General features: G+C 51.3%; 2 protein-coding genes across 4 annotated transcripts in view; one reads left to right on the forward strand and one right to left on the reverse strand.

Annotated features, from left to right (window-relative positions):
* On the forward strand, positions 1–7,114 carry BARHL1 (BarH like homeobox 1). 3 transcript variants are annotated; one of them, XM_057401458.1, is made up of 4 exons: positions 1–422; positions 1,706–2,422; positions 5,232–5,454; positions 6,785–7,114. In XM_057401458.1, exons 2-4 carry the CDS (start codon positions 1,972–1,974, stop codon positions 7,077–7,079), a joined length of 969 nt encoding a protein of 322 aa, XP_057257441.1. In that variant the 5' UTR covers positions 1–422; positions 1,706–1,971; the 3' UTR covers positions 7,080–7,114. The 3 variants fall into 3 exon arrangements, with proteins under 3 accessions (XP_057257441.1, XP_057257443.1, XP_057257440.1); XM_057401460.1 differs by lacking the exon at positions 1–422 and adding an exon at positions 1,017–1,582; XM_057401457.1 differs by lacking the exon at positions 1–422 and having other exon boundaries at positions 1,017–2,422.
* A 5,767-nt stretch (positions 7,115–12,881) lies between these two features.
* The window catches only part of DDX31 (DEAD-box helicase 31), a 48,369-nt gene continuing 36,639 nt past the window's right edge, over positions 12,882–24,611 (reverse strand). Inside the window, exons 19-20 of the mRNA XM_057401594.1 lie at positions 23,705–23,885; positions 12,882–13,302 (exon numbers count right to left, since the gene is read on the reverse strand). Coding sequence (XP_057257577.1) covers positions 13,164–13,302; positions 23,705–23,885 — 320 coding nt within the window. The 3' untranslated portion in view covers positions 12,882–13,163. The remainder of the gene's footprint in view (positions 13,303–23,704; positions 23,886–24,611) is intronic.

Raw genomic sequence — 24,611 nt, forward strand, 5'->3', positions numbered from 1 at the left:
TGTCCCTGGGCTTATCCTCCTGCAAGGCTCTTTTGTTCCTCTGCCCCGATCCCAGCCGGCCCCGAGCCTGCAGGGCCGAGGGCAAGGAGGTGCTGGGGCCCTGCCTGCGCCGCTGCCCGACAGCTGGCAGCCGGGCTTCCCGGGGGGGGGGGGGGGAGGCTCTCCCCTTCTTGATCGCCTCCAAGCTGCCGGCCAAGGGCGGCTTTGGAAGAGGGACAAGATGCATCTGCCTGGCCGGGAAGGTGGGGAACAGAGGAAATCGAGTCTTTGAGATATAACCGGCGACACCGCTTTCGAGCGGCGCAGCTCCACGCACCCGGGCGTGGACATTTTACTCGTCTCCACGGGAAGGGTCTACCCGCAGGAAAAGCCCCTAAATGAGCCCGCGAGGAGGAAGCAGGAGCCGCTGTGACCGGGAGAAGGTGGGAGTCCGGACGGGGAAACCAACAGCAACAAAACCCCGCGACGTGGCGGGAGGGAGGAAACTTGGTGTCTCCGGGAGAAACGGGCAGGGAACGGGCAGGGCGCGCTGGGCACACCGAGGGTTATTTAAAACGGGATGGACGTCAGGAAAAATGCGCCCCGAGCGCGGTCCCTTCCCAGTCGCACCGGTAGGCACCGCCGCTGGGCGCTGGGAGGGCGGGAGGAGCGGCCCCGGCTCCGGGAGGCGATGCCCGGTCCCCGGCTGCCCGCACTCGAGGAGCATCCTGCTTCCTCGCAACGGGTTTTGAGCGGATTCAACGAAATTCGCAGCTCCGAGGCTCACCGCGGGCTGGGAGCAGCCGCCTCTGCGCTGGGGCTCTGGGGGGGAGGGGGCTTCGGTGCTTTCCCTTTTCTTTATTTCTTTTGATTTTTTTTTATTTAATTTTTAAATTTTATTTTAAGGCCCAGAAAAACTTTCCCTACCCGGGAGGGACCCTCAGACCGGTTAACTGCGGGGGGGGGGGGGGAGGGCGGCGAGCAGAGCGCAGTAACCCTTTGACAGCCTCCCCTTCTCTACCCCACATCTCCCCCCCTGGAATCCCCCCGCAGCTAATCATCCCATTACGAGCCCCATCAGCGGAATAATGACAGCCAAAGAGGGCGGAAACCGCCCGGAAAGCGGGGGGACCAGGGCAGCAATTAATTCCCGTTAATGAACCTGCAAGGTGTCGCCGCCGGGGAGTGACACCCCCAAACACGCGGCGGCCAATGGGCGCGTTCTTCCCGGGGGGGCCGGGGTCCCCCCGCTAACGGGGCAAAGCGCTTGGGGGTTCCTCCCCTTGAGCCCCCCCCCGAGCGCGGTTCCTGCCGCTGTCCGAGGTGCTGATGGCTCCGCCGGCCCCGCGGTGACTCCGGTTCCCCCCCCCCGCCGGGTGCTGTCCGAGGTGCTGGTGGGAAGGGGGGCGCCGCGGCGGCCCGACGGCTGGCCACCCCCTCCGCCCTCCCCTCGCCCTTCCCCATCGATTTCTGGATCATTAAGCGGTTAAGGCGCTGCGAAGCATCACTATCGATCGCTGCCTCCCCACCTCCGGCTGGGAGCCCCCCAGGCTGCCCCCCAGGCCCGCGCCACCGCGGCCCCGGGCGAGGGTGGGGTGGCCGGGTAAGGGGCCGGGGCCCCGGGTGAGGTTGGGGTCCGTCCCCTCTCACCCCACCCCCTTCGCGGCCAAAGTTTGACTCTGCCTTCCTCTCCCCCCTTCTTCTGTCTGTCTGTCTGTGAGTGCAGCTGGGCGCGATGCTGAAGACGGAGCAGCCCTGGATCTAACGCGCGGCGCCTCGGAGAGCCTTGCAGCAATTGTGGCCCGGATCCCAGGCTGAACTTTGCGCTTTCGTTTTCTTTTTACCCTTTTTAATTTTTTTTTTTCCTTTTTTAAATTTTTTTTGTTCAATTTTTCGTTTTCCCTCCTGTTATTGTTAACTATCGTTACCAAACCGCTTCCGCCGCACCCTCCCTGCCAATGCCCGTGTGAGCGCCGGCACCTCGCGGGGGCCATGGAGGGCTCCACCGGGTTTGGGATCGATTCCATCCTCTCCCACCGAGCCAGCAGCCCGGCCGTGCCCAAGGGGGACCCGCTGGTGGGCGACGGCCGGTCCCCGCTAGAGCTGAGCCCCCGCTCGGAGGGCAGCAGCGGGTGCCCCTCGCCCCGCTCGCCGGGCCGCGAGTGCCTGGAGGCGGCGGTGCCGCGGCAGGGCCTGGATGCGCTCCTCCAGCCGGGGCAGGTCTCGGCCCCCTCCCAGTCCCGGACCGTCACCTCCTCCTTCCTCATCCGAGACATCCTGGCCGACTGCAAGCCCCTGGCCGCCTGCGCTCCTTACTCCAGCACCAATGGACCTCACGGCGGGCAGGAGCCGGCGGGCAGGATCCCCACCAAGCCCGGCGAGGACTTTCGGGAGAAGATGGAGAAAAACACCAGCAGCTCCTCCTCGGACTCAGAGTACAAAGGTAAGAGCCGCGCACTCCGCCGGGCTCTGCACGGCCGCCTCTACACGAAGCCTCCGGCGGCACCAGAGCTTCCCGGTGCGCCGGGAGCTCACTGCGGAGCCGCCCCGGTAATGAGGAACGGCGGCACCGGTCGTCTCCGAAAAGACCGCGGGGTCGGCACCAACTTGGGAAAACTTGGGGGGGCTCGGCGGGGCTTGAGCCGGTGGAAGGGGCTGGGGCGATCGGCACTTGGGTAAACGCGCCCGGAGGATGCGCCGGGCGGCTTTCCGCAGGGAAGATCCGGCTGTTCCATTCCTTCTCGCGGGGAAAGAGGAGAAGCGGGGACGGAATTCTGATGGGGAAAAAAAAAAAAGCAGGGAAAAGAAAACAACAATAAAATAATCGCGGGTTTTCCTGGTATTTCCCGCTCTAGGAGAAACGAAGAAGAAATTCGGCGGGGGTTGATTCGATTTGTGTTATTTACATTATTATTCTGAGATGGTTTAAAACCGAGCACGACAGACAGGGAGCCCCGGGCCGCATCCACCGCGGCTGCTCGCCCCGGACCGGGGGCTCGGGCTTCCCGGGCCCTTGCGGCCCCTTCCCGGGCACGGGAACGGCACGGGGTGGGTTGGGGTCGGTCCTCGCTCCCCCAACACCCCTGCAGAAACTTTCACCCGGGAAAAGAGTTTCCTGAGTGCTTGGGAGGGGAAGGAGCGGGTCCCCATCGGGGGCAGACAGGGGAGGTGATGGCACCGTGCGGGACCGCTGGATTTGCGGGATGCTGATAGGAAATTGGCAGGATAGGCCGAGCCTGGGATCGGACCCGCCGCTTTGCAGGGCCACGGTTGAGAACAGCCGCGGTTCCCATCTTGGCCGTTGTTTTCGCCTCCTACATCCCCCCCTCCCCGAATTCCTTCATCTTTCCTCTCCTTCCCCCAAATCGCCGAGAGGAGAAGGAAGAGAGGGAAGAGAAGAACCGCGGGGTCCCCGCGTCTCCCTGAGCCGGCAGAGCTCAGGCTGGGGGGGTCCAGTTTGAGAGGGGGACCGTTACCTCTGGGCTCCTCTCCTGCCCCTGTAACGGGGCAGCCACGGCCCCGGTGAAAAGACCGCTTAAATGGGGAAAAAACATCCCTTATATAGGGGGGTGAAACAACATGCCTTAAATGGGGGGAAAACACAGTTAAAATGGGGGGAAAATGCCCCTTAAATGGGGAGAAACACCGCTTAAAACAAGGGAAAAACATCCCTTACATGGTGAGAAAAAACCACACCTTTAAATGGGGGGGTGAAACAACACACTTTAAATGGGGCAAAACAACATCTTAAATGTGGAGGAAACCACAGTTTAAATGAGGGTAAAACCACCTCGTAGACGAGGGTAAAACCAGCCTTTAGTGGGGCAGCCGGTGAAGGTCCCCGCTCCAGCTCGATCCTTTATTTTTTTTGCTGCTTTGGAAATCCCTGTTTCTGGGGGCAAATCGCCCCCGATTTACTCTGTAAAGGGGCTGCGGGGCTGGGCCTAACCCGCGGCGGCAGCGGCAGGATTTGACTCGTGCCAAAACGCAAAGCCATAAAGTAATATATATATAATTATATGTAAAATCATCGGTTTAGCCAGCAGCAGGGGAGGAAGATGCGGGGCCGCCACAGAGCTCAGCCCTTCGCAGGCAGGAAGTTTTCGGAGCCCAGGGGTAGCCCGGGGAGCCGGGCCCCGCTTTCCTCCGCGGCAAACTCCGCACAAACTTTCGGGCCTTTCCCGCGGGGGGAGCGGGACCGGGACCCCCCGCCCGGTCCGGTCCGGCCAGGTCCGGATGCTGCTTTCCCCGGGAACCGGAGCCCGTCTCCGCGCTCATCCCGAGCAGTGCCCGCTCGGCAGTTCTGGTTGAAGGGTTCCGCTCCCCGGTGGCTCAATTAACCGGATTATTGTCTTCCTACAGAGAGAAATCAGCCCGGCCCCGCCACCAGCGAATTTAACATAAACCCTGTAAAAACCCCAACCGCTGCCGATTTGTACAACCCGAGCCCGTTCGCTCCATCCTCTCCTCCAGGAGCGCGGGCAAGGCGAGCACGAACGGGGCTTTATTTTTGCCCAATCTTTTTGTTTCTGCTCGGAAATATCCCCTTCCCTTACTTAACGTTTCGCTGCGGAAACTCCCGCACCGCTCCGCCGGTGCCCATGCACCGACCGCGGTAACGAACGGCAGCCAGCCCGCCTCAATCCGCGGGTTTAAAGGTAAATAGCAGCCCGGCCGCAGGCTTGCGGAGCCTCTTCCCCCGTATTTCGTTGTGCGCTAGGGAGAAGGGAGGTTTGCTCCGGGCCCCGGCAACATCCCCCGGGGTTCCTCAGCAGAGGGCAAGGAGCGGCTTCCCCTCCAAAAATGGGGGCTCCTGATTTTCATTTTGGGTTGCGTTTGGTTTGGGTATGAAAAAAATAATAAAAGGGGAAAAAAATGAAGAAAAAAAGAAAAAAAAAAAAAAAAGAGAGAAAAGGGAAAGGACAACAAAATACAACAATAACACCCAAGCATCGAGAAAGCTGTTGGGTTTGGGGGTACACCCCGAGGGTGCTGCCCCGTGGGAAACGTGGGGCGCAGGGCCCCGGGTAGGAGCGCGGCCGGGCCGGGGCTCCCCCCATCACCCGGGTCCTTGGGACGGGGAAAAGTCGGTCCCGGCTGGGGAACCCCGTGGGCAGCCGGGATTAACATTTACAAACGTGGCCTGAGCCCGGCTCCTCCGCCTCAGGGCTGCAGTGGGGACCCCCTCTTTTGAGGGTGTTTCTCTTCCCTTCCTGCCCTGACCTGGCCTCTCTTCCTCCCCCTCGGTTCAGTGAAAGAAGAAGGGGACCGAGAGATCTCCAGCTCCCGGGACAGCCCCCCGGTGCGGCTGAAAAAGCCGCGTAAAGCCCGCACCGCCTTCACCGACCATCAGCTGGCCCAGCTGGAGCGCAGCTTCGAGCGGCAGAAGTACCTGAGCGTGCAGGACAGGATGGAGCTGGCCGCCTCCCTCAACCTCACCGACACGCAGGTGAAAACCTGGTACCAGAACAGAAGGTAATAAAGCACCGTTCCCTCCTGCTCACAGAGATGGGGTCACATCCTGATCCCCTTTCCCGGCCCCACACCTCTAAACCAGGCAGGGCAACCCGCAGCCACCCGGCGGGACGTCTCTCCTGGCACCAGCAGAGGTGCGGTGTGTCGTCCTCCCCCCGGAGGCCTTTTATCCCAAAACAAAGAGGAAATCGATGCCGAGGAGGGGCAGGTTTGGGGGTACAATCCGTGCCCCCAGCCCCGACAAGGCGGGGAGGCAGAACCGGGCTTCCCAGCTAAACACAACAGCATAACACATCGGCCCATTAATTATAGATACCAATTACTGCTTTGGGCATCAATAATTAACACCCTTTACAGTAATTACACAATTATTATTATGATGAACAATTTACGGGTGGAAATAGGTTTAGTGCTTCAGCGCAAAATCTGTGGAAAGGCTGGAGGTGAGGGACGGCTTCGGTGGATTTATCCGGACATCCCCAGCCCCATCACTGCCACCTCCGCGAAACGAGGGACCCTCGGCTGCACCACTCCTCCCTGCCGGACCCTCCCTCACCCCGGGTTTTAGCACACCCCAAACCTCTCCCCCGCATTTCCATCCCCCTTCACCACCAGCAAAGATCCGCGACTTAGCAACACGTTGGGGGTTCGTGTATATGTACCTACAGACACATCATACATATACATATACATATACATATACATGGCACAAACGAATACCCCCGCCACACTGCCCTACGCTTGTCCCCCGCCGGCCTCCCGCAGCCTCCAGGCCCGGACCCGGTAGCCCCGTCCCGGGTCGGTGGTCCCGGAGCCCCGGGCAGCGGAGCGGAGCTGCCGGGGCCTCGGGCCGGAGCATCGCGGCAGCAGCCGCAGCATCACCCGTGCCCGGCGGCGGGGGCACCGCTGGGGGATCCCGCGGGCCACACGCGGTCCGTAACTCGTAACCTGGAATTCACAGCCCCGGAAGGGACCCAAATGCTGCTCGCGGTTTGTACCGCAGGGGGTTACACCCCGACATCGCGTTCCCAGCGGGCTGCGGCTCCGGTGCCTCCGGAGGCTCTTGGGGCGCTCACGCCGGGCTGGCGCGGCGGGGACAGCAGCGAGAGGAGCCCCTCGCTCCGTTAACAGGGTCTATGTCCCCCCCCCCAGTGAACTGGTCCCACCCATCGCATCCAATTGCATCCCGTCCCTGCCGTCCAGGGGGACTGGCCCCGGGAACCAGCGGCGGGGAGAGGGATGCACAAGGAAAGGGGGTCTGCAAAGGGTAAAAAGAGCGGCTTTTGGAGCATCCTTCTTGACCCTTTCTCTCGATTTGTTCCCCGCCCAGGACCAAGTGGAAAAGGCAGACGGCGGTGGGCCTGGAGCTGCTGGCCGAGGCTGGCAACTACTCTGCTCTCCAGAGGATGTTCCCCTCGCCCTACTTCTACCCACAGAGCCTGGTCTCCAACCTGGACCCCAGCGCCGCTCTCTACCTGTACCGCGGACCCAGCGCGCCGCCCCCTGCCCTACAGAGACCCTTGGTGCCCCGCATCCTCATCCACGGACTGCAGGGCGGCAGCGAGCCCCCGCCGCCCCTGCCCCCGCTGCCCGGCGTCCTGCCCCGGGCCGCGCAGCCCCGGTGAGCCCCGGCCGCCCGGGCAGCCCCACCGGCACCCAACCGGGCTGGAGGGGGCCACCCCGCCTCTGGGGCAGCGGGCAAGCGACAGACTCCCGCTCACCCCGCAGTATACATATATATATATATATAAATGAGACCTCTCCCCCCTCCTTTTTATAAGTATATATATAAAGAACGCAAGAAGCAAGGACAGGTCTGGCAGGACGGAGAGCCGGAGACCTGCCCCCATCCCCGTGTGTCCCCCGCCCGGAGCTCGGGCAGGGACCGGCTCTCCCGGGGGGGGTCTCTGCCTCTCCGCCTCTCCCCAAGGACCGCGGTGGGACGGCTCCGCCTCCCGCGGCTCCCCGGTACCGAGGCACCGGTCCCGCCGCAGGGGAAGGGAGAGGGGAACCGGTGGCCCGAACGGAGGCTTTGGGACGTCCGTAACTACAAATAAAGACAAAAAAAAGAGGGGGGAAAGCGGCAAAATGTAAATAAACTGCGCAAAATGTACATGAATTATTTATTTGTGAACCCCGAGGGCGTATTTGTGTAAGTGATTCTTGTCAGTCTGTATCCCGGGGCCGGCCCGGCCGGGGGGGGGGGGGGGGGGGGTCCCGGGGCGCCGCTCCCGCTCCCCGCTCCTTTTTTAAATGTGGAAATAAAACTTCTTTACAAACAAACGGGTTTCGGCTCCGCGGCCCTTTCTTCCCCTCCCGCTCGTTCGCTCTGGCGGAGCAGCGGCCGCCGGGGGAAAGGGAAAAGCGAAGAGGAGTTTTCCCACCTCCCGTCACGGGGAGCATCCCCTCCGCGGCTTGTGTCCCGCTCCCCGGGGCCCGGCCCCAGTGCCGGCATGCGGAGCTGGGGGGCAGCGGGGAGAAGGAGAAGGACGGGGTTGATGCTGCCTGGCGCGGCGGTGCATTACTAACGCTAATGTTCAGTGTATAATTGCCTAAGTGCTTTAAACGATCGCTTTGGAAAATGGATTGTTTCCACCCTTTAAAAGTGTCGCTCACCCGGCCGCGGCCAGCGGGCCCGGCAGCTGGTCCCCGGGACAGCCGGGCAGCGGCTCGCGTCCCGGGGCGCCGGCAGATGGGCGGCGGGGTCCCCCCGGCCCTCTGCAGCCGGCGGCCCGGCTGTCTGAGCCCCCCCCCCCCCCCCGCCTCCGACCCCAACGATCGCCCTCCCCGGGGCCGGGTGCCAGCCCGACGGCCCCGTCCCGGGAGCTCTGCCCCGGTTCCCCCCACGCCGGTAGCCCCGGTCCCGCCGGGAGGGTCATTGTCGGCTCGGCCAAATGCACAGCCACGCCTGGAGGGGAGAGCCCCCGGCCTTTGTGGACCGCGCTGATCCTTTGCATGTGAATGGGGGAGTTTGGTAAATCCTCGGGCCTCGGCTGGGGCGAGGAGGAGGAGGAAGGGGAGGGGGGTCGCTCCCAGCTCGGGGTTAATGAAGTGGGAAAGGAGTCTTTCAGAGAGGCCTGCAAACAACCCCCCTCCCCGGGCAACAAACCCCCGTCCCAAATCCTACATGGATTGACTTAAACCCAGGGGATAAGTGCTTTAAATTAATCTCATTGAATAAGAATGAGGCCAAACAAAACTCTTTAAAATCATATTAAAAATCTATCAAAGGACAACTTGCAGTGGGTGTGCTTTTCATTTTGCGAGCGCAAAGGCAAGGAGCATACAGCAACCTTCCTCCCATTTACGCAGCAGGAATGTGAATCAAAGACGCTCTCTAATATTTAATTGTCCTTGTAGCCGTAGCAGATTCCTCCTCTGACATTAATGAAGTACAAGGATTCGTTACACGTTTGTAATTGCAATATTTAAATTTGCCATTTCGCATCTGGAAACTCCCCTGGAACAGTGGGGCTGAGCCTGTGCTGTAGCACAGTGACAGGGTCCAGTTTGTGCCATGAGGATGGTGGGAGAGAGTGGGGCAGAGCCAGAAGAGTGGGGCTTCCCAAACCTCCCCTCCGGCAAGGGGGAACAGCCATGCTGAGTCTGGCTGAGAAGGAAGGATTGCAGAGGGGAGGCAAGGGCTGGAGCCATCTCCTCCAGGTTGATCTCGAAGCAGAGTCAAGCAAGGCAAGCTCAAAATGAATCAGTTTAGGGAAGACACCACAGGCTTTAGGCTCTCATCAGGGAGCACCTCACTCGCCACACGAACAGCATCTTCTGCAGGAGGATCTCAGCAGCCTCAAAAGCTGCTGAAGGCCCAGCCTAACCTCCAGCTTGTGTGCAGGGACCGAGATGGGACCCCACTGTCCAACATCAGAACCCACCTGCATCTACAGCAGTCTGTGACCAGGCTGGAAACCCTGCTCTGGATTTCTAGCGGTTGGTGCCAAGCAGGCGTTATCCTGGCAAGTCCTCGGGGTGGGACAGCCTGTGCTGCAATCAGGTGAAGCAGTGTAAATGGCAGAGCTGAGAAGAAGCACTGATCCCATTAAGGAAACCTTTGGAGTATTGCACCAGCTCTGCTCCACCAGTTTCTCTCGGGGCTCAGAGACTCTAACAGACAGGCTAAGGGTGGCTGGTTTCAGCCCCGGGCTCTGGATCCAAGACACAAACAGGTCAGTGCAGTGGGTTTGCCAGGACCAAGCACAACCCCGGCTCTCAAGACCCTTCTGGGCTTTTACCCAGCTTGAGGGCCATCTTCCTCTCCTCCTGACAGAGCTTTAATCGGGACCACCACCCTCAGACCAGAGAGAGAACAGAAGCTGCTCCATTGAACCACACACACAAATTCAGTGGCATCAGCACGACTGCTCCTAGCAGAGATATTCCATGGTTTCATCTGCACACCAAGCAAAATTAACCCAGGAAGGAAAGGCCTGAACAGCTGGAGCTTTCCCTGCCCTCTCCCCAGGCTTATGGAGAAAATAAGTTGTTGTGAACAGGGAGCTCTGTTGCTTTCTATCCTGCTTAGTTATGAGTGCTTCTCCGCAGTGAGTACCAGCACTAAGGTACTGTGTTTGACCTAGACACTGAAAGTGGGCGCTCAATTGTGACCTTTGTTCCAAGGGGACCTCCTGTTTGCTATCCCAAAGCCCTGAAGTGTAAACTCAAGATGTTCCAGCTGCAGAGCAGGGGAGGACGCGGGCTCCCATTGCTGGCAAAGGACAGCTGAGGAAAGGCACAAGAGCATCTCCTGGGAGCAGCAGGACTCCAGGTGTGAGAGCAGGGAGTGGAGCAGCAGTGGGAAGGCAAACCCGGCCCGAGTCCAGGTCTGACTCACAGGCAGCTTTATATAAAGCTCCACAGTGCCATCAGTTCCAGACTGAACACAGAAAATTCAAGCTGCAGGGCAGCAGGGCCCCTCTGCCACTCACCACAACCAAGACACAATCAAGCCTGACCAAAGCCAGCAGAGGTGCACTGCACACTGCCAAGAGCCCATCTCTGCACCCGTACAAGCCACGTAGGCAGCTCCCACCCAGCCAAGACCCCTGCAACACACACCACATACCTCAGAGCAAGAGGGAATAAACTCAGGAGTGGTTCAGGGTGACATCCACCTGCTCCATGCCAGGGCTGTGCCAGGAGAGCCCACCATGACTCCCAGCAGTTTGTCCAGCATTCAGATGCTCAGAGGACGTGGCTCCTACAGCAGCCAGTGGAGCTCTGCAGCTTGGCCACCCCTGCTCCAGGGCAGGTACCACCCCATGTCCTGCCCTGCTGATAAGGTGCTTTGAGTTGAGTACAAATTAACTTCAGACCTACCAGGTTCTACCTGAATTGAGTGATGCACCAGGACAAAGCCAGCACAGAGCCAAGCTAGAGCTACCAAAGTGTAAACAAGGGCAGACCTTGGTTCCTGCTGACCCAGCTAACAATTCAAACACATTTTGCTTGTTGGCCTTCAAGCTTATTAAGAGCAAACTCGGCTTAGCTTCAGGTGTCTTTGTATTCCTTCTAACACCTTCTCCTTCTTTTTTAACAATCCCCTCCTCTTCCTTTCCCTAATCCCACAAGTAATCCAGCACTACTTGCTACAAGATGGTGAAGCTGGAAGAAAAAGGCATTCTACTTTTTTAATCACATTATTTATCACAACCATTTGTAATGTTACCTTCCTAGTTCATACACATGGCGATAACATTTCCTGACATCTCTCACTCACCTGCTGTTGGCCCTTATTCCTACTGTTATGAATTTGCCAACAGTCCCTATTAATTCATACGTGGCTGTCAGGAGAAGGTCATGCATTTTCTTCTCATGCACAAGCTCAGTTCTTCCCAAACTTATACTCTCTGCGTCACTCTCTCTGAGTCATTTTCATCCTCACAAGGTTTCTGTTTAAGCTGACATTTGCCTTAAACGCAATTGCTCTTCCAAGCACTACTCACACCAGAATCAGGTGGGCTTTGTTGTTATTTTATCTTAATCTAGTAAATGCTGGTAACTTCATTATCTCTGCAAAAACACGGCTAATTTTACCCTGGTCTCTTTCTAACATCTTCCTGAAGTGCTAAGCAAAAGCAGCGTGTTTGGTAACTGCCTGGGAGGAAAAAAATATCATTTTGGTTCTCAAAGTTACATTCATTTCAGAAATTAAATACTTTTGGGAAATTGCTTCCCTCCTACAATGCTTACTATGACTCATTATAGCCCTGAGCAAGTGCCCTCAGTTCTGTAGTCACAAAGTGAGCATCATTTTCACCTGGTTATACTCCTTTTTTCTGTACTTTTTTCCTTCTTGCATTTGAAATTGCTACTGGATTTTAGCACTCCCTGGTCCTGCGCTAAACAATGTCCCTGGCTTGGGTCACGGATGGGCTGCTCTTCCTCATCGCTGTCCTCAAGGAAGATGCACACAGGTAGCAGAAAGCTTTGCGCTGTTTTCAAGTGCGCACTGCTTGGAGCTAGCGTTATAGGAGGCGCTGGAAGAAGCACAGTGAGGCAGACGGGGAGAGGGAGGTGGGTACTCACCCTTTGGTCCGGGGGGAGGTTGTAACTCACTCTCCCCTGTGCCCCAACTCAAGGGGAGCTTTATCACTGACTCCACTAGGGCTCAATTTCTATTTGGCATACTGGGCAATGGTGCATGAGTGTTGGTCTCAACACCTTTAGGCCATATTGCATCTCTTTTCTCAGTAATCCCAATTCTCCAATAAACAAGAACAAGATAAAAGGCACATGTGAAAAGCAAGGAGTGAAATCCATAGCTTGGGATGTACTCAATATCAGCCTAGCCAAAGCACAGAGAACCCAGAAAGTTTAGGTTACTACTGGCAAGTGTTAGCAAGAGCCTGCAAAGGCTTTAATGTTCAGAAGCAAGACATTTCGTATGTGCTCTGTGTTATGCAATTAAGTGAGACCACATGCTGCAGGCAAAGAGAAGTCTGGAGATCATTAGATGCCACACTGGCTCCTTCCCACATGATGTTCATTCCCAAACTCAGGAGTTTTGACTTGAAGCTTTGTCCCCAAAGAGACCTTGGGTCACTACACTGAAGAGAATTCTCCACAATCCTACCACTTGCACTGAAATTGGGGAGACTCTTTACAGGTGCCAAGATCTGACTAATTATCAGTGTTCAGGGATAGACAGCACACAAAGGGCAGGAGAGAAGGTGGCAGCAACATGGCTACGTGACCCAAGACAGGAACAGAAGTGACGCTATGCATAATGACAGGGGAAAGGGCAGCCTCCTCTTAAACATCGTCCCAGAACCTCCTCTGCCACTACTGTTTATCTGGTTAAAAATGAGCAAGCAAACAGATTGTGGAGTATTTCTACAGCTCTTTAAGCAGGAAAGTGTCTCCTATCTGAGTACACGTCTCACTTTTACGTTATAGACACATCACATTTTTCTGAAAAACATATTTAACCTTTTTTATTTTTCTTGCAAAAAACCACCTTAGAAACATGGTGCATCTCTATGAAGCCACATTCAATTGCAGCAGTGCAACAGGACACGCCTGGATTCGATTCCATTTGGACCTATGGAATGAAAGGGAGGAGGCCAAGAACACCAAGATCCTTCCTATATATTTGCCTGATAAATTGAAACACTCCTGGTGTTGATTTGGCAGGTCACCCTGACCCCCAGCAGAGGCACTCAAGCAGGTTTTGCATCCAAGCACTAGAAGGTCCCGACTTATGTTGGAATCTGCTGGCTGCCAGGTTTTCTCTTCTTCTTGACCTTGGATACACCCGTGTCCATCCCACTGGAATATTCAGATCGCAAGATCTCAGCAAGGCAATGTTTGCCACGGGTCTTCTTGAGAAGGTCAGACCTGGGCAAAGGGAAGATAAGAGGAATTAGATTTCCTTCTCTCTGCAACGCTGCTAGGTGGGTTACTTATTTTACCGCCCTGGAAAGTGACATTTGCGCATTAGCAGAAGAACAGCTTCCTTTTCTCGAGGCTTGATTTGAAATTCTGTCTCATGCAAAATTAGATATTGTTGTGACAGGTTTTCACAAAGGTGGCAAAATATCATGCCGTTTTTAAAAGCAAGCCTTTGTTCTGTACAAATGCTCTTGCAGGGGTGGCGGGGAGCAGGAGGAAGGTTGTGCGCTGAAGGCTGATGAATTAGGTGACACAGCAGCTTGAAAATTAGAATAGTAATAATAAAAAAAAACCCTAACAGCCTTAAGACACTGAGCAATGGAAACGTTTTATAAACAGAACTGATTCCCAGAGCTTCAAAACATAAAACCACCACACAAACAAGCAAAAAAAAAGTCTGGAGTCTAAACCCAACAGACTTTTCTTGCAGTGTCCTGCAGACATCACATGCACCTTACAGCCTCCCTCTCCAGAGACCAGCTTTTGCAAAGGCAGCTGCATTCTGCCCAGCCACTAAACTCCAGCATGGATCTCCCTGTAGCCCTAAACTGCCAGCTATAAATATAAAAACCTACTCAGCATTTTTCCACCACAAGTTCTGCCCCTGCTCTATAACCTTGGCTGAATCTCATCCTCAATGCTGCTATCACCCTCACTCATTTAAGCCGCAGGACCTACCGTTCCCTACCATGTTCCCATAGTCCTGGGCAGAAGGAATATCCACAACTCTTGGTGTCTGCACATCCCACTCTCCTCTTTATAATACAGACCAGTAACAGAACCCAAAATTTTCCAAGAGTGAAAAGAAATCTATCTGTCCCTGTAAATATGAGGAAACAGAAGAGAAGCCCCCCATTCATGCCAGTGTGCATTTATAACACATGGACTGCAGCAGTCCTGGAGGTTGACACCATATAGTACTGCCTTGCATAGTTCTTCCAGGTGTCCAGAACCGGGCTGGGGATCACAGGAGAAGGAAGTATTATTGGCTGCAGCAACAGATCAACCCATTCATTAGGCCGAAGACAAGGGAAGCAGACTCTTGGCTATCTGGGGTATTTGCTTGCCCCCTTTTCCACAGCTTGTTTTCCACCTACCTCTGTGTAGGTTTGATGACTGGAGTGGGTTTGGAAGGATGGATCAGAATGATAAAAAGGATGGTGTGATGATTACCACTGACAGTTTTCCCTAGAAGAGAAAGCCTGGAATACACAGGCAAGAAGACTCTGCTACCTTCAGTGTAGCTTCCATTCTCTCACTAATTAAATGTTCAAGCAGAAGGACCAGAGACCAGACATACCAGAGAAATAAGACACACAGCTACCACCCAGCCTGAACCCACAGAAATGAGACAAAAAGACAGAATGAATTCAAAAGCAACCATACAGCTAATGAAGCAAACGTGCTGTTGGTAGAGCTGTACCTGCAGGACCTCCACAACAGATGTGCCTTGTCCAACTGCCTTCCTGAATGGCACAAGCCCCAGCAGCACAGAGTCTGTGGGTGGCAGGCCAAGGTGTGCCCTCAACCAGCCCAGCTCTGCTGCAAGAACTTCATAATGCAGCTGTATCCTCTGCTCACCCCCCTCCATCACTTGATAAAGTTTCTGTTTGACACTTTCATTGCGTCTCCAAGCATTTACTACAGTAATTTGAGGGTTACCAAGCAACAGATCAGTTTACTTAACAACAGGGAACTATCTGCTGCAAAAGGACAAGTAATCCACCAGTAGCTGCCGGGCTGAGTTTCAGCTCAGCAGGGAGGATGTCCAACACTTTATTATCAATCAGGTGAAATCATTGCCCAATTAGTAAATCAATACCCCCTGCTGTAGTGATCAGCTGTACACAGAAAAGCCAGGATGCAGGGAAAAGGGAGGTTTCTCCCTCTAACCAGGGCCACAAAAATCAATGGAGCTGTGCTGTGGAACCTGGGCCGATTGCTGAGGGAAGAAAAGCAGCTGTCAAGGCCCTTCATAACCATGAGATGGAAGAGCCACCAGCAATAGCAAGAGTCTGCAGTGACAGTACATCAGGAAAAATGCCCCAGGCCAGGATCCCTGGCTGGATTCTGATTCCTGTTGTAAATCTGTAAATTCCCCTCTCTGCTCAACTGGTGAAAGTCTCTGGGGCTCTGCCAAAGCAGCCAAGATAACATCAGTGAGGAAAGGTGCCCTGTGGTTATGAGACAAAGCCCAAGAGAACAGAGCAAGACCTTGACACTCACCCCCTGAGCATCCTTGGGCAAGGTATTTAATCTCTTTGCCCTTTATGTCCACCCTCCCACCTCATAACCCAGGATAGCTGCATTTTCCCTGTTGCCAAAGGCTTGTGTGACACTGATTTAAGAGAGTTATGTGGTGATACTATGGAAAAAAGCTTCACAGAAAGGCTGTGAATTTAAGATGCAATTGCAACAGAGACGGAATCCATGTTCCCATCACTGGATAAACACCTGGACTGTCAGCATCTCTTTCTGTGATCTCATGTCTAGATATCACACTATATTGAGCCCTAATGAGAACACATCATGTTGATAATGGACAGAGAAATCCCCATCCCTTTAAATTCCTCCCTCCAAACACAGTCAGTATTTAAGTGGGAATTACAAAACAGTGCAGCTAAAGGGAACTTGCAGGGGACGAAAAATTCACTAATGAGTGACCCATCCCAATGTGCTACAGTGCCAAGACTTCAGCAGGGTTTAAAGGAGAAAGGAATGTTCAAACAGATGAGAAAACAGCTACTTTTATTAGCTGGGGGGAAATGAGACAGGAATAGAGAAATCATAACTCAGAAAAGAAAGCAGCCCCAACATACAAGTTAGGAAGAACTGGTCCCTGAACACAAGTGATCTGACTTCCCTGAGTTACTGTCCAGCACACTGGGTGTTGAGTGCTGTGACATATTGGATGCCAGGCAGAAACACCACTGGACTACTGCTCTTTTATGCCAGAACCGGGATATCAGGACTCCCATCAAAGACAGATGGGAATTGGTAAGTAGTCAAGAGCAGCCAGCAGAGATGAGTAAGCACCACCTTCTAACTTCAAGTGGGGGACACATCACCCCTTCATTTGCAAGGCTTAACCCCAGACCAACCACTGCTTTGGGCTTTATGTCTGAGGTACAGGGCAAAAGCCATATCACTCTAGGGTCTACCTGCCTCATTATCAAGGGGAGAGAAAGGTACTTTGCACAGTGAGGAATGGAAGGCAGAAAGCCTAGTAATTGCTTGGGATGGTCTAAGAAACCTCCTCTCCTCCTAATAGAGACAGTGGAAGGAATAAAAGACCTGGGTTTACAGCTATCTGTGCACATCTGTAATTAAGCTGCAATCTCACAGAAACTGGTACTCAGAGCCTCAGCAGAGAGACAATAAGTAAACAGAGAAACTATCCCCAAATGACTTTGTTATATCCTTAAGTCTGGGAAAGGCCAGGCCAGAGAGAAACTTCTGAAGACAATAAAGCTTTGCCCTCCTTCAGAAAACTGGAATAATTTTATTCACTCTTTAAACATGAGAAACTTGTGAATCTTGCTAAATGCCTCTCTGAATGATGAAAAGGCAGGAGAGGAGCATCTGGAAGAAAGAAGAACCAAAAAGTGTCCAGGGAAGGAAAGAGAATAAAATCTTCTTTCCCCTGCTTCAGTTTCCTTCTACCTCCACCTACAGAGCCACTTCCAGCACACTGCTCCCCTTCCCCATCTCACTCAGGAGCCACAGTGCTGCCCAACTCAGTGAACTCAAGGCTGATGCTGCCCAACCTCAGAGGAAACCTGAATGATTTGGACCGGTCTCTCTGGCTACGTGACTCTCAACTCTTTGCTTTGCTCAGGCATATCAGAAAAGATTCAAGGCAAAACAAGGCAAAAAACCCAAGCAGGTCAATACTTGCACAGGTGATTAACCTGCAATCCTCTCTATTGTTTCCAGCTTTGTCTTCTGTTCTCACCACAGAAGTCTCACCTAGCTTACATATAACACACCTTCAACGCACTCAGCTTGTGACTTCCATGCACCGTGGGCGACTGATGGCTTTGCAAGCTCTGAAGACACCATCCACTGAATTTCACAATCACTAGCAACAAGATGGTAGAGTAACTAGGACTATAATACTATGGCAAAAGACACCCCCAAGACAAGTACACTGAAGTAAGCTTTGAGGATCCCATGGACAGCTCCAAGTCACGAACAGAAGAAAAGCATACACAAGCTGTTATATTTCTATGTAACATCCCGCTCATCTCCCACACATTATTGGTAAGATTGTAAGAACTATTTAGTTTCACCAGCTGATCTCATCAGACTGAATTCATCACAATATGCAAACCATCATCCTGGATTTGAGACTCTCAAACATTGGGGTGTGAAAGGACCAAGTGGCAGCAGTAAAACAATGAAAGAGTATGACACCATTTTGCATGTTCACTTCAAAATTCTGTGTTTCATTGACACACCTGCTTTGTCAAGAGACCTGAATCACAAACTGATCTCCAAGCCAAAAAATCCTGCATGCCAGAATAGTGGTTCACATATATGTGTGGCTCTTTGGTATCTTTCGATGGCTTAGAAGATGCCTCTGCTAGTCTTATTACCCAAATGGTGGGTGAGATTGTTCTCAGAGATGTCTCCTTCAACTTGGTTGGCATTGCTGTCTGTTCCTTTGTCTTGAGCTGTGTGAAATGCTGGTGCAACACAGTGCAGCAAGTACAGCAATCTTTAACCAACACACAGCATCTGTGGTGACCAAAGGCTCCCAAATTTCTCCAGCTGAGGAAGGAGGAGTATTAAGTTCTGACACATAGTCCCAGAACTCATGGTGTGTCTCTGGAGCAGGCAAGAGTAGGCTGTTTCATTTATCAGAAAACATTTCAACATGGATCGCACTATCAATCTGCCTGACAGCATCTCCAACAGCTCTCTGAAGTTGTGCCAGTAGCAGAGCTGGGTTACCTCTGGTCCAAGGCTGCTGCAACACCTGCTTTTTCTACTTATAGCATTGGATGAACCATCTGCAGCCAATGCAACCCTGTTTGGGTTTGGATTTTCTGTTGCTGTTTTTTTTGTGGGGTGGGGGCAAGAAATTCATCAGCAATCCTACACTGCTCTCGACAAGTCAACAGATGGCCTAGGTACTCTGTACCAGCTCATGCAAACCCTAGCTTAAGAAGTTCAAGGAAAATTATGACCTAGTCAGAATTGAGCATCAAGTGCTGTTCCAGAACCATCAGAGCTTACTTCATACCAAGATGTGCTAAACAGTAAAGCCCACCTTACCCCTACTGAAGTGAACTGTACTTCAGCTACACATAAAGAGACAACCCACCCCCCTCTAGCTTCATTACCATCCCTTGGTCTTCACCCTGCAGGGAAAGGACAAAAGCAGCTCTGGGAGGCTGGGAACCTCCCAGGATCCTTGCTTCTGTCAGGCTCTCTCCTACGCTAAAGGAGAGTATATATTTCAATTAGAGAGAGCTGATCATTTTTTGGTGTGTACCAAACAGCACAGAAGTTTTCCAGCTCCATGTGCAAGCTCTACTATTTTGGTCAAAGGCTCTGTGCTGAAGCCATGGTGAAAGAGGACACTAATAAAAGGTATTGCTGTATGCAGGTATCAATCAGATGGATTTTACAATTACAAAACCTCATGGTAGGATTTTTTTTTATAACATCATGGTGCGGTAAGCAGGACTCATCTGTTTCCCTGAACTGCCTTAACAAGGTCTGACAGTGATGTTTCCTTCCACAACAGCCATGGCTCTTACTCTAATTTTTGGGTCAATTTGCACTCCAGTCCACGAATACACGCTCTTACCTGAGCTCCAGTCTGGCTTTCTAGAGCAGACTGCCCAAACCAAGGGAAATTCCCAGTAGGCAGAATTCCAAACTTGCATTTTGACTAATTAAGTGACATTAGGAAAGCTATAAATGGCACACAAAAACTGGCAGGGAAACTGCTTCTAATGATTATACAATTGCTGTGCAGGGAGACCCAGCTGCAGCCTTGATTCGCATGCCCTGTCAATAGAAGCATTAGTCTTTCCAAAACTGTCAGTGCCAAGGTGTTCAAAAGTGGAATCAAATATACGAGGTAAGACAGAAGGTAAGAGGCTGCTAGCTTTCACCCAAAGGAGGCTGCTGCCCTACCATACAAAGGAGGACACACAGGGTTACAAGATACATTTCCCAGCAGGAGTCTAATTCTATCTGACCACTAAATGCTGAAGAAAGAATTAGTACAATAATCTTGCAGCCAAAACCTTTGGGGCATGATGATCTCCATATTCAGAGCAATAGCAGTGTATTAATGATGTAAATAAATTCCTTCAAACGGAAGTATCCTGGACACTTTTTCTTGATGCTGTTTTAGTTAAGGGCTGGACTTAAATTCTGAAGCATGAGGGGATTTACCCCTTAATTTTTACACTCTCTTTTTGCACATACTATAGCAACTATGAATAGATGTGATACTCACAGGTATATTCAATCTTTCTGAGCATTTCTGGCATCAGAGAAATCCCGTCGCAATGAGTTCAACAGAATCTACTGAACTTAAAGATTTCTTTCTTTCTTTGTAAGGGCTTGAATTCACAAACAGAGCAAATTAAGTTGCAACTCCTCACCACAGCAAAACCCCCTGGGGACATACACCAGCCTTCCAGAGTTCAAAAGGAGAAAACAGACCATCAGTCACCACAGAATTTCATAAAATCCCACCGACCCAAAATGCAAACGATTGAGTAGCACAGGGATGCTTGGTGGAATGGCAATAGGTCTTTGGCATCTGCATTGTGAATGAGTCAAAACCCATGTCTATCTGGCATGTCAGCTACTTCCTGTGCATGCTGCTTCTCTGCAGTGAACGAAAGACAGTTAATCCCTCAATGGAAGTGGGATCAGCTTCCTTATGTCTACCCCTCAGTATAAGCATGAGCCCGGACACTTACTAAGCTGATGTACTACTGTAACTTAATACACAGTATCTGGTTCATGCGCTCACCTCTTACCTAAATGCAGCATTTTGACTTTCAAAACAAATCATGAGCAATTATCTACCATCTTCAGATGGGGTTTTGCAAGAACCACCACAGCTGAGGGGACAGCTGGTTTGCACAAAGAGATCTAAAAAATACATGAAAATTGTACATGGGCGTTCAGAAGGAGAGGGCTGCTTCCACATTTCAGCACTGAACCATCACACACCTGGGTCTCTGTTTTCCTGCCTCACCTTCCCCAAGCAGGCTCTCTAAGGAGGCGCTAAGCACAAAAGGAGACTTCAAAAGAAATGAAGAGTTTTCTTTGTCCTCTTAAGGAAACATTTAATGATTGCCTTTACCCCACTTTCAACCTGGACTGCCTGTTCTTTATTCTCTGGGCAGGTGCTGAGAGATGAGGCTTTAGTGAGCAGACTGATTAAAAACAAGTATCGGATGTCTGGAGACAATGTGTAATACGACAACCATCACTCACAGTATCACATAGGAAATATAATTAAAAAGATTGCTCTGTGACTATGCTATTATAATTTCAAGCCTTGCATTTTACAATTAAAAGCCATTTGTCTTCTAAATGGCAGGCTAAATTCTGAGTGTGAAATCAAAAGCATTCCTCTGCAAGTTAACAGCACTATCTTGAATGTATGCTAGTGGAGATTGAATATGAATCTATATTCACTTTTTCTAAACTATCCTATAAATACTAATGTTATCTTCTCTCCATTTTGGGGTGGTTTTTTTTAAGCACACACAAAGAAAGTTGATAAGAAACAAGGTTCACAGGCAAGAACAATTGTTGCACGTCACAACTTTGGCTGTTTCTGCAGGGTCTTAACTTTCCAGATGCTCCTGGAATGGAAATCTGGTGCTTGAGCCATGATGAACCTGTGCAAAGTCTGCCCACTTTCCCTGAGCTGCAATTATTTGATCCACGTGCAAATGAGCTTTCAAATCACTTTCAGACCATTTGTTCTAACACCTCCACATCCCCCAACCCTACAAGTCCTGTGCATAAACTACCTACTGTATATTGAGCTTGTCTGTACTATAATAGGATGAAGACTTGGGGAGGAGGAACTCTGTCTAAAAGAGGTTCCTAACACGGGAAAAAGTAGCTCTAACAGAGTAGCAACATCATAGGAACAGAGAGAGGCATTGTTGCAGGCCAAGTAATCCTATGACACGCTACTGTCAGTCATAGCTTGACACCCTGCTGGGCCAGCAAGACATCAAAGCCCACCCCATACCATCTTACATGCTCTTTATCGGCTAATCAGGCTATTCTTCCTGAAATAAAGCTCCGTTAAATCCCCTGCTCACAGGGGCATTCCCATCCTGTTGCCCATCTGCTGGTGAGGGTCAGCTGAAGCAGGAGGCAGATCAGTGGCCTGTCCCTGGTGGCTTCTCAAAGCAGGACAATGTGGGCTCCAACTTCTTATTTTAAAATCCCTTCTCCTTCTCTTCCCCCCCCCCCAAGATATGTACATGTGCGAGAGATGTCACCAGCCCAGGAACAATTATGTGGATTAGTGTGTTAATGGTTGCTAATGGAGTTTGCAGTAACAATTACATGTAAGGAGTCACAACTGGTACTGATAAAAGAAAAAAGATTTTCCTCCTTTGAATTATTGCAGTGATTCTCCTGCCAAGCCAGAGGTTTGTATCCTGCCACTGTGCTAGGGAAGGCAGCAAGCCCTTAATGTTATAATCTCAAAAGGGAGGATTATCCATCCTGTGGAACCAACTCAAAGTAACTAGGATCAGATGTACTGAGCATCTTTAGCTCCATTTCAAGTGGAGAAGAGGATTCAGGACTCTGCTCCTCCAGAAGCATCAGGGAGCCTCAAATTCTTAACACAAGAAATGAGTACTCCAAACAGCCCTGTCCACACACCAAAGAGGACAGAGCTGTAACTCTAGGTTTGCTACAGACTCTTCTTAGAAATATCCCATGGGATTTTGCAGAAATGCTTTCAGCAGAACTACTTAAATCCACAGGCAGCAGTGACCAAGTCTGTAGGAGGATCATTTCTACCAACAGATCTGCCTTCTGATGTGGGCTTGTACTTACATAACTAGTCATTCATACGATTAATAACAAAATAAAATACACTGCAGTCTTCCCCTTTTCTCTCAGGCACTAAGCTAATGTCTTCATAGGGAGAAGAACAAGCAGTCCAAGCTGCAGCTGAACACTGTGAGAGAGAATGGACACATTTGTCCCATTGCAAATCTGACAGCCAGGAAACCTTTGGTGAAAGTGCAGGAGAAAGGCTACAAAAGACTGGCTGTCTAGTGTAAGAAAAGGTGATAAAAAAATGCCATTGGAGGCCACAGAAGGCCTTTAAAGATAGTAAAACACACATTTTGCTTCTGATGCAGTGGTATTTGTCAAGGCCAGGAAAGAAGAAACCATCTTGTGAGATAAATTAGCACTTATACAGCCTTGCTCATCATGTGCAGGACAGTCAACTTCATATTAGAGAAGTGAAAATACTAATTCTTCTGCTATTTCCTTGATGCTTTTATCATCACATGCCCTACACCAACAGCAAGTACTTATAGGCACAACTGTATCTGTGAGAGGCTTTCCCTAGAGAGGGATGAGGACAAAGAGTTGCTGTGCAGCTGATCCTGAGCCAGGGATCATAGCTCTCCATAGGACCATGCAACTGGAAGTGGGCATATGAATGGAAAAAAATCTGGCAGTTTCTACTATGGAGGTGCTTGGCCTTGACAACAGAACTGCTGCTGGAGCTCTAGCTACCATGACCTGTGCAAGAAAGAGAATCAATATATGGGAAGTCTCATTCTTTGCTCTGGAATATTGCCTGTACCCTTCCTCATCCTTCAAGGTAGCTCTTCAGTGAAGTATAAATAAATAAAAACTAGGCTGTTCCTGCTCATAAGACTCACAGGAGATGTTATTTTTCAAGTGATCAGACAATAGAAAAGCTACAGCAAAACCCAGGCTAGTCAGTGTAAGTGCACTTCCACACTTAGCAGCTTCCTTCAGAAAAAAGCATCTGAATTCCCACTCAAATATTCAACCAAGCTGGTTTAATAAATGTAATTTTTAGGCTCTCTAAAGCTATTAGAAAAAGAGGAATGAAGCAACAGCTCAGAGAGCAATGCAACCTAAACCAATGGGTCAATGTCATTTAGCCTCTCTGGAACAGTCAGACATGACCTGCCCATGGCAGCAGCATTGGATTAGATGGTCTTGAAAGGTCCCTTCCAACTCAAACCACTCTAGGATTCCTGCAGCAAGCACCATCACCTTGAGGAGCAAAGCACACCACAGTCTGTCATGTGGTGTTCCTCAGCTCAGAAACATCAATCTGGCCTACCTTTTTGGTCTTGGTTTGGCTTTCTTCTTTGAGCCTGCAGCTGGAAAAGCAGTCAGGTTCTGGGGTGCATCTCTCAGGCCAAAGCTCTTGGCCAAATGACCCAGGTGGAGAGATTTGATGTGGAAGATGTGCTTGAGGTTCCTGGGATAGGTGGTATAGGCACAAAGGAAAGACTGCAGTGCTGAGGGGAGGGGGAAAAAAAAAAAAAAAAAAAAAGAGTGAATTCTGTTTGCTACTGCATTTTTATATATATATATACTTAAAGATTCAGCTGTTCCAGCTGAAATGACATTGGTCTTGTCCTTTGGGACACCTTCTGGTCAGCAGCTGGTAGAAAAAGTTGGTATGTTAAAAATCTGTGAAGGTTGTATAGCACCAATACAATCCTGAAAGGAGAAGGTAGGTGGTGGAGAAGTGTTAGGAACTGAAACAAAGCTACGTTAAGTTGCATTAGGTTTGCCTCTTGCAAGGATGCCTCTTCTGCCAGGAAGGGTGATGTCTGTTAGTACATCTCACAGGAACAGTCATTGACATCAGTGGTAGCAGATAAGGGGAGAGAAGGAATGGAGAGATAGGGATGAAGAGAGGGAAAAAGAAGCATGGAGATGGCATAGGAAGAGTCCTCTGATATTACAGTCCCAGTAGTCCGTGCATTTTTCACCAGTTACTAGCTAGTCCCTTATAATATCCAAGAGCCAGCTGGATTTCCTGACTCATCATCACACTGAGAACAGAGCTCACCTTCTCAAAAGGAAAAAAAAAGTAATAGAATAGCATGCAAATTTTGATTCACATCCTTATATTCCTGTAATGCCCTTCCCTCAGGGCTCATTGCTCTAAAGTCGATCATCCACTAATATGAACACTACCACTGCTCTTCACATACCCAGAACATTAGCTACACCCA

The sequence above is a fragment of the Pezoporus wallicus genome, unplaced genomic scaffold (genome assembly GCF_028554395.1).
Source record: "Pezoporus wallicus isolate ANWC-B61680 ecotype Strahan unplaced genomic scaffold, APGP_CSIRO_Pwel_v1 contig_8013, whole genome shotgun sequence".
Lineage (NCBI taxonomy): Eukaryota > Metazoa > Chordata > Aves > Psittaciformes > Psittacidae > Pezoporus > Pezoporus wallicus.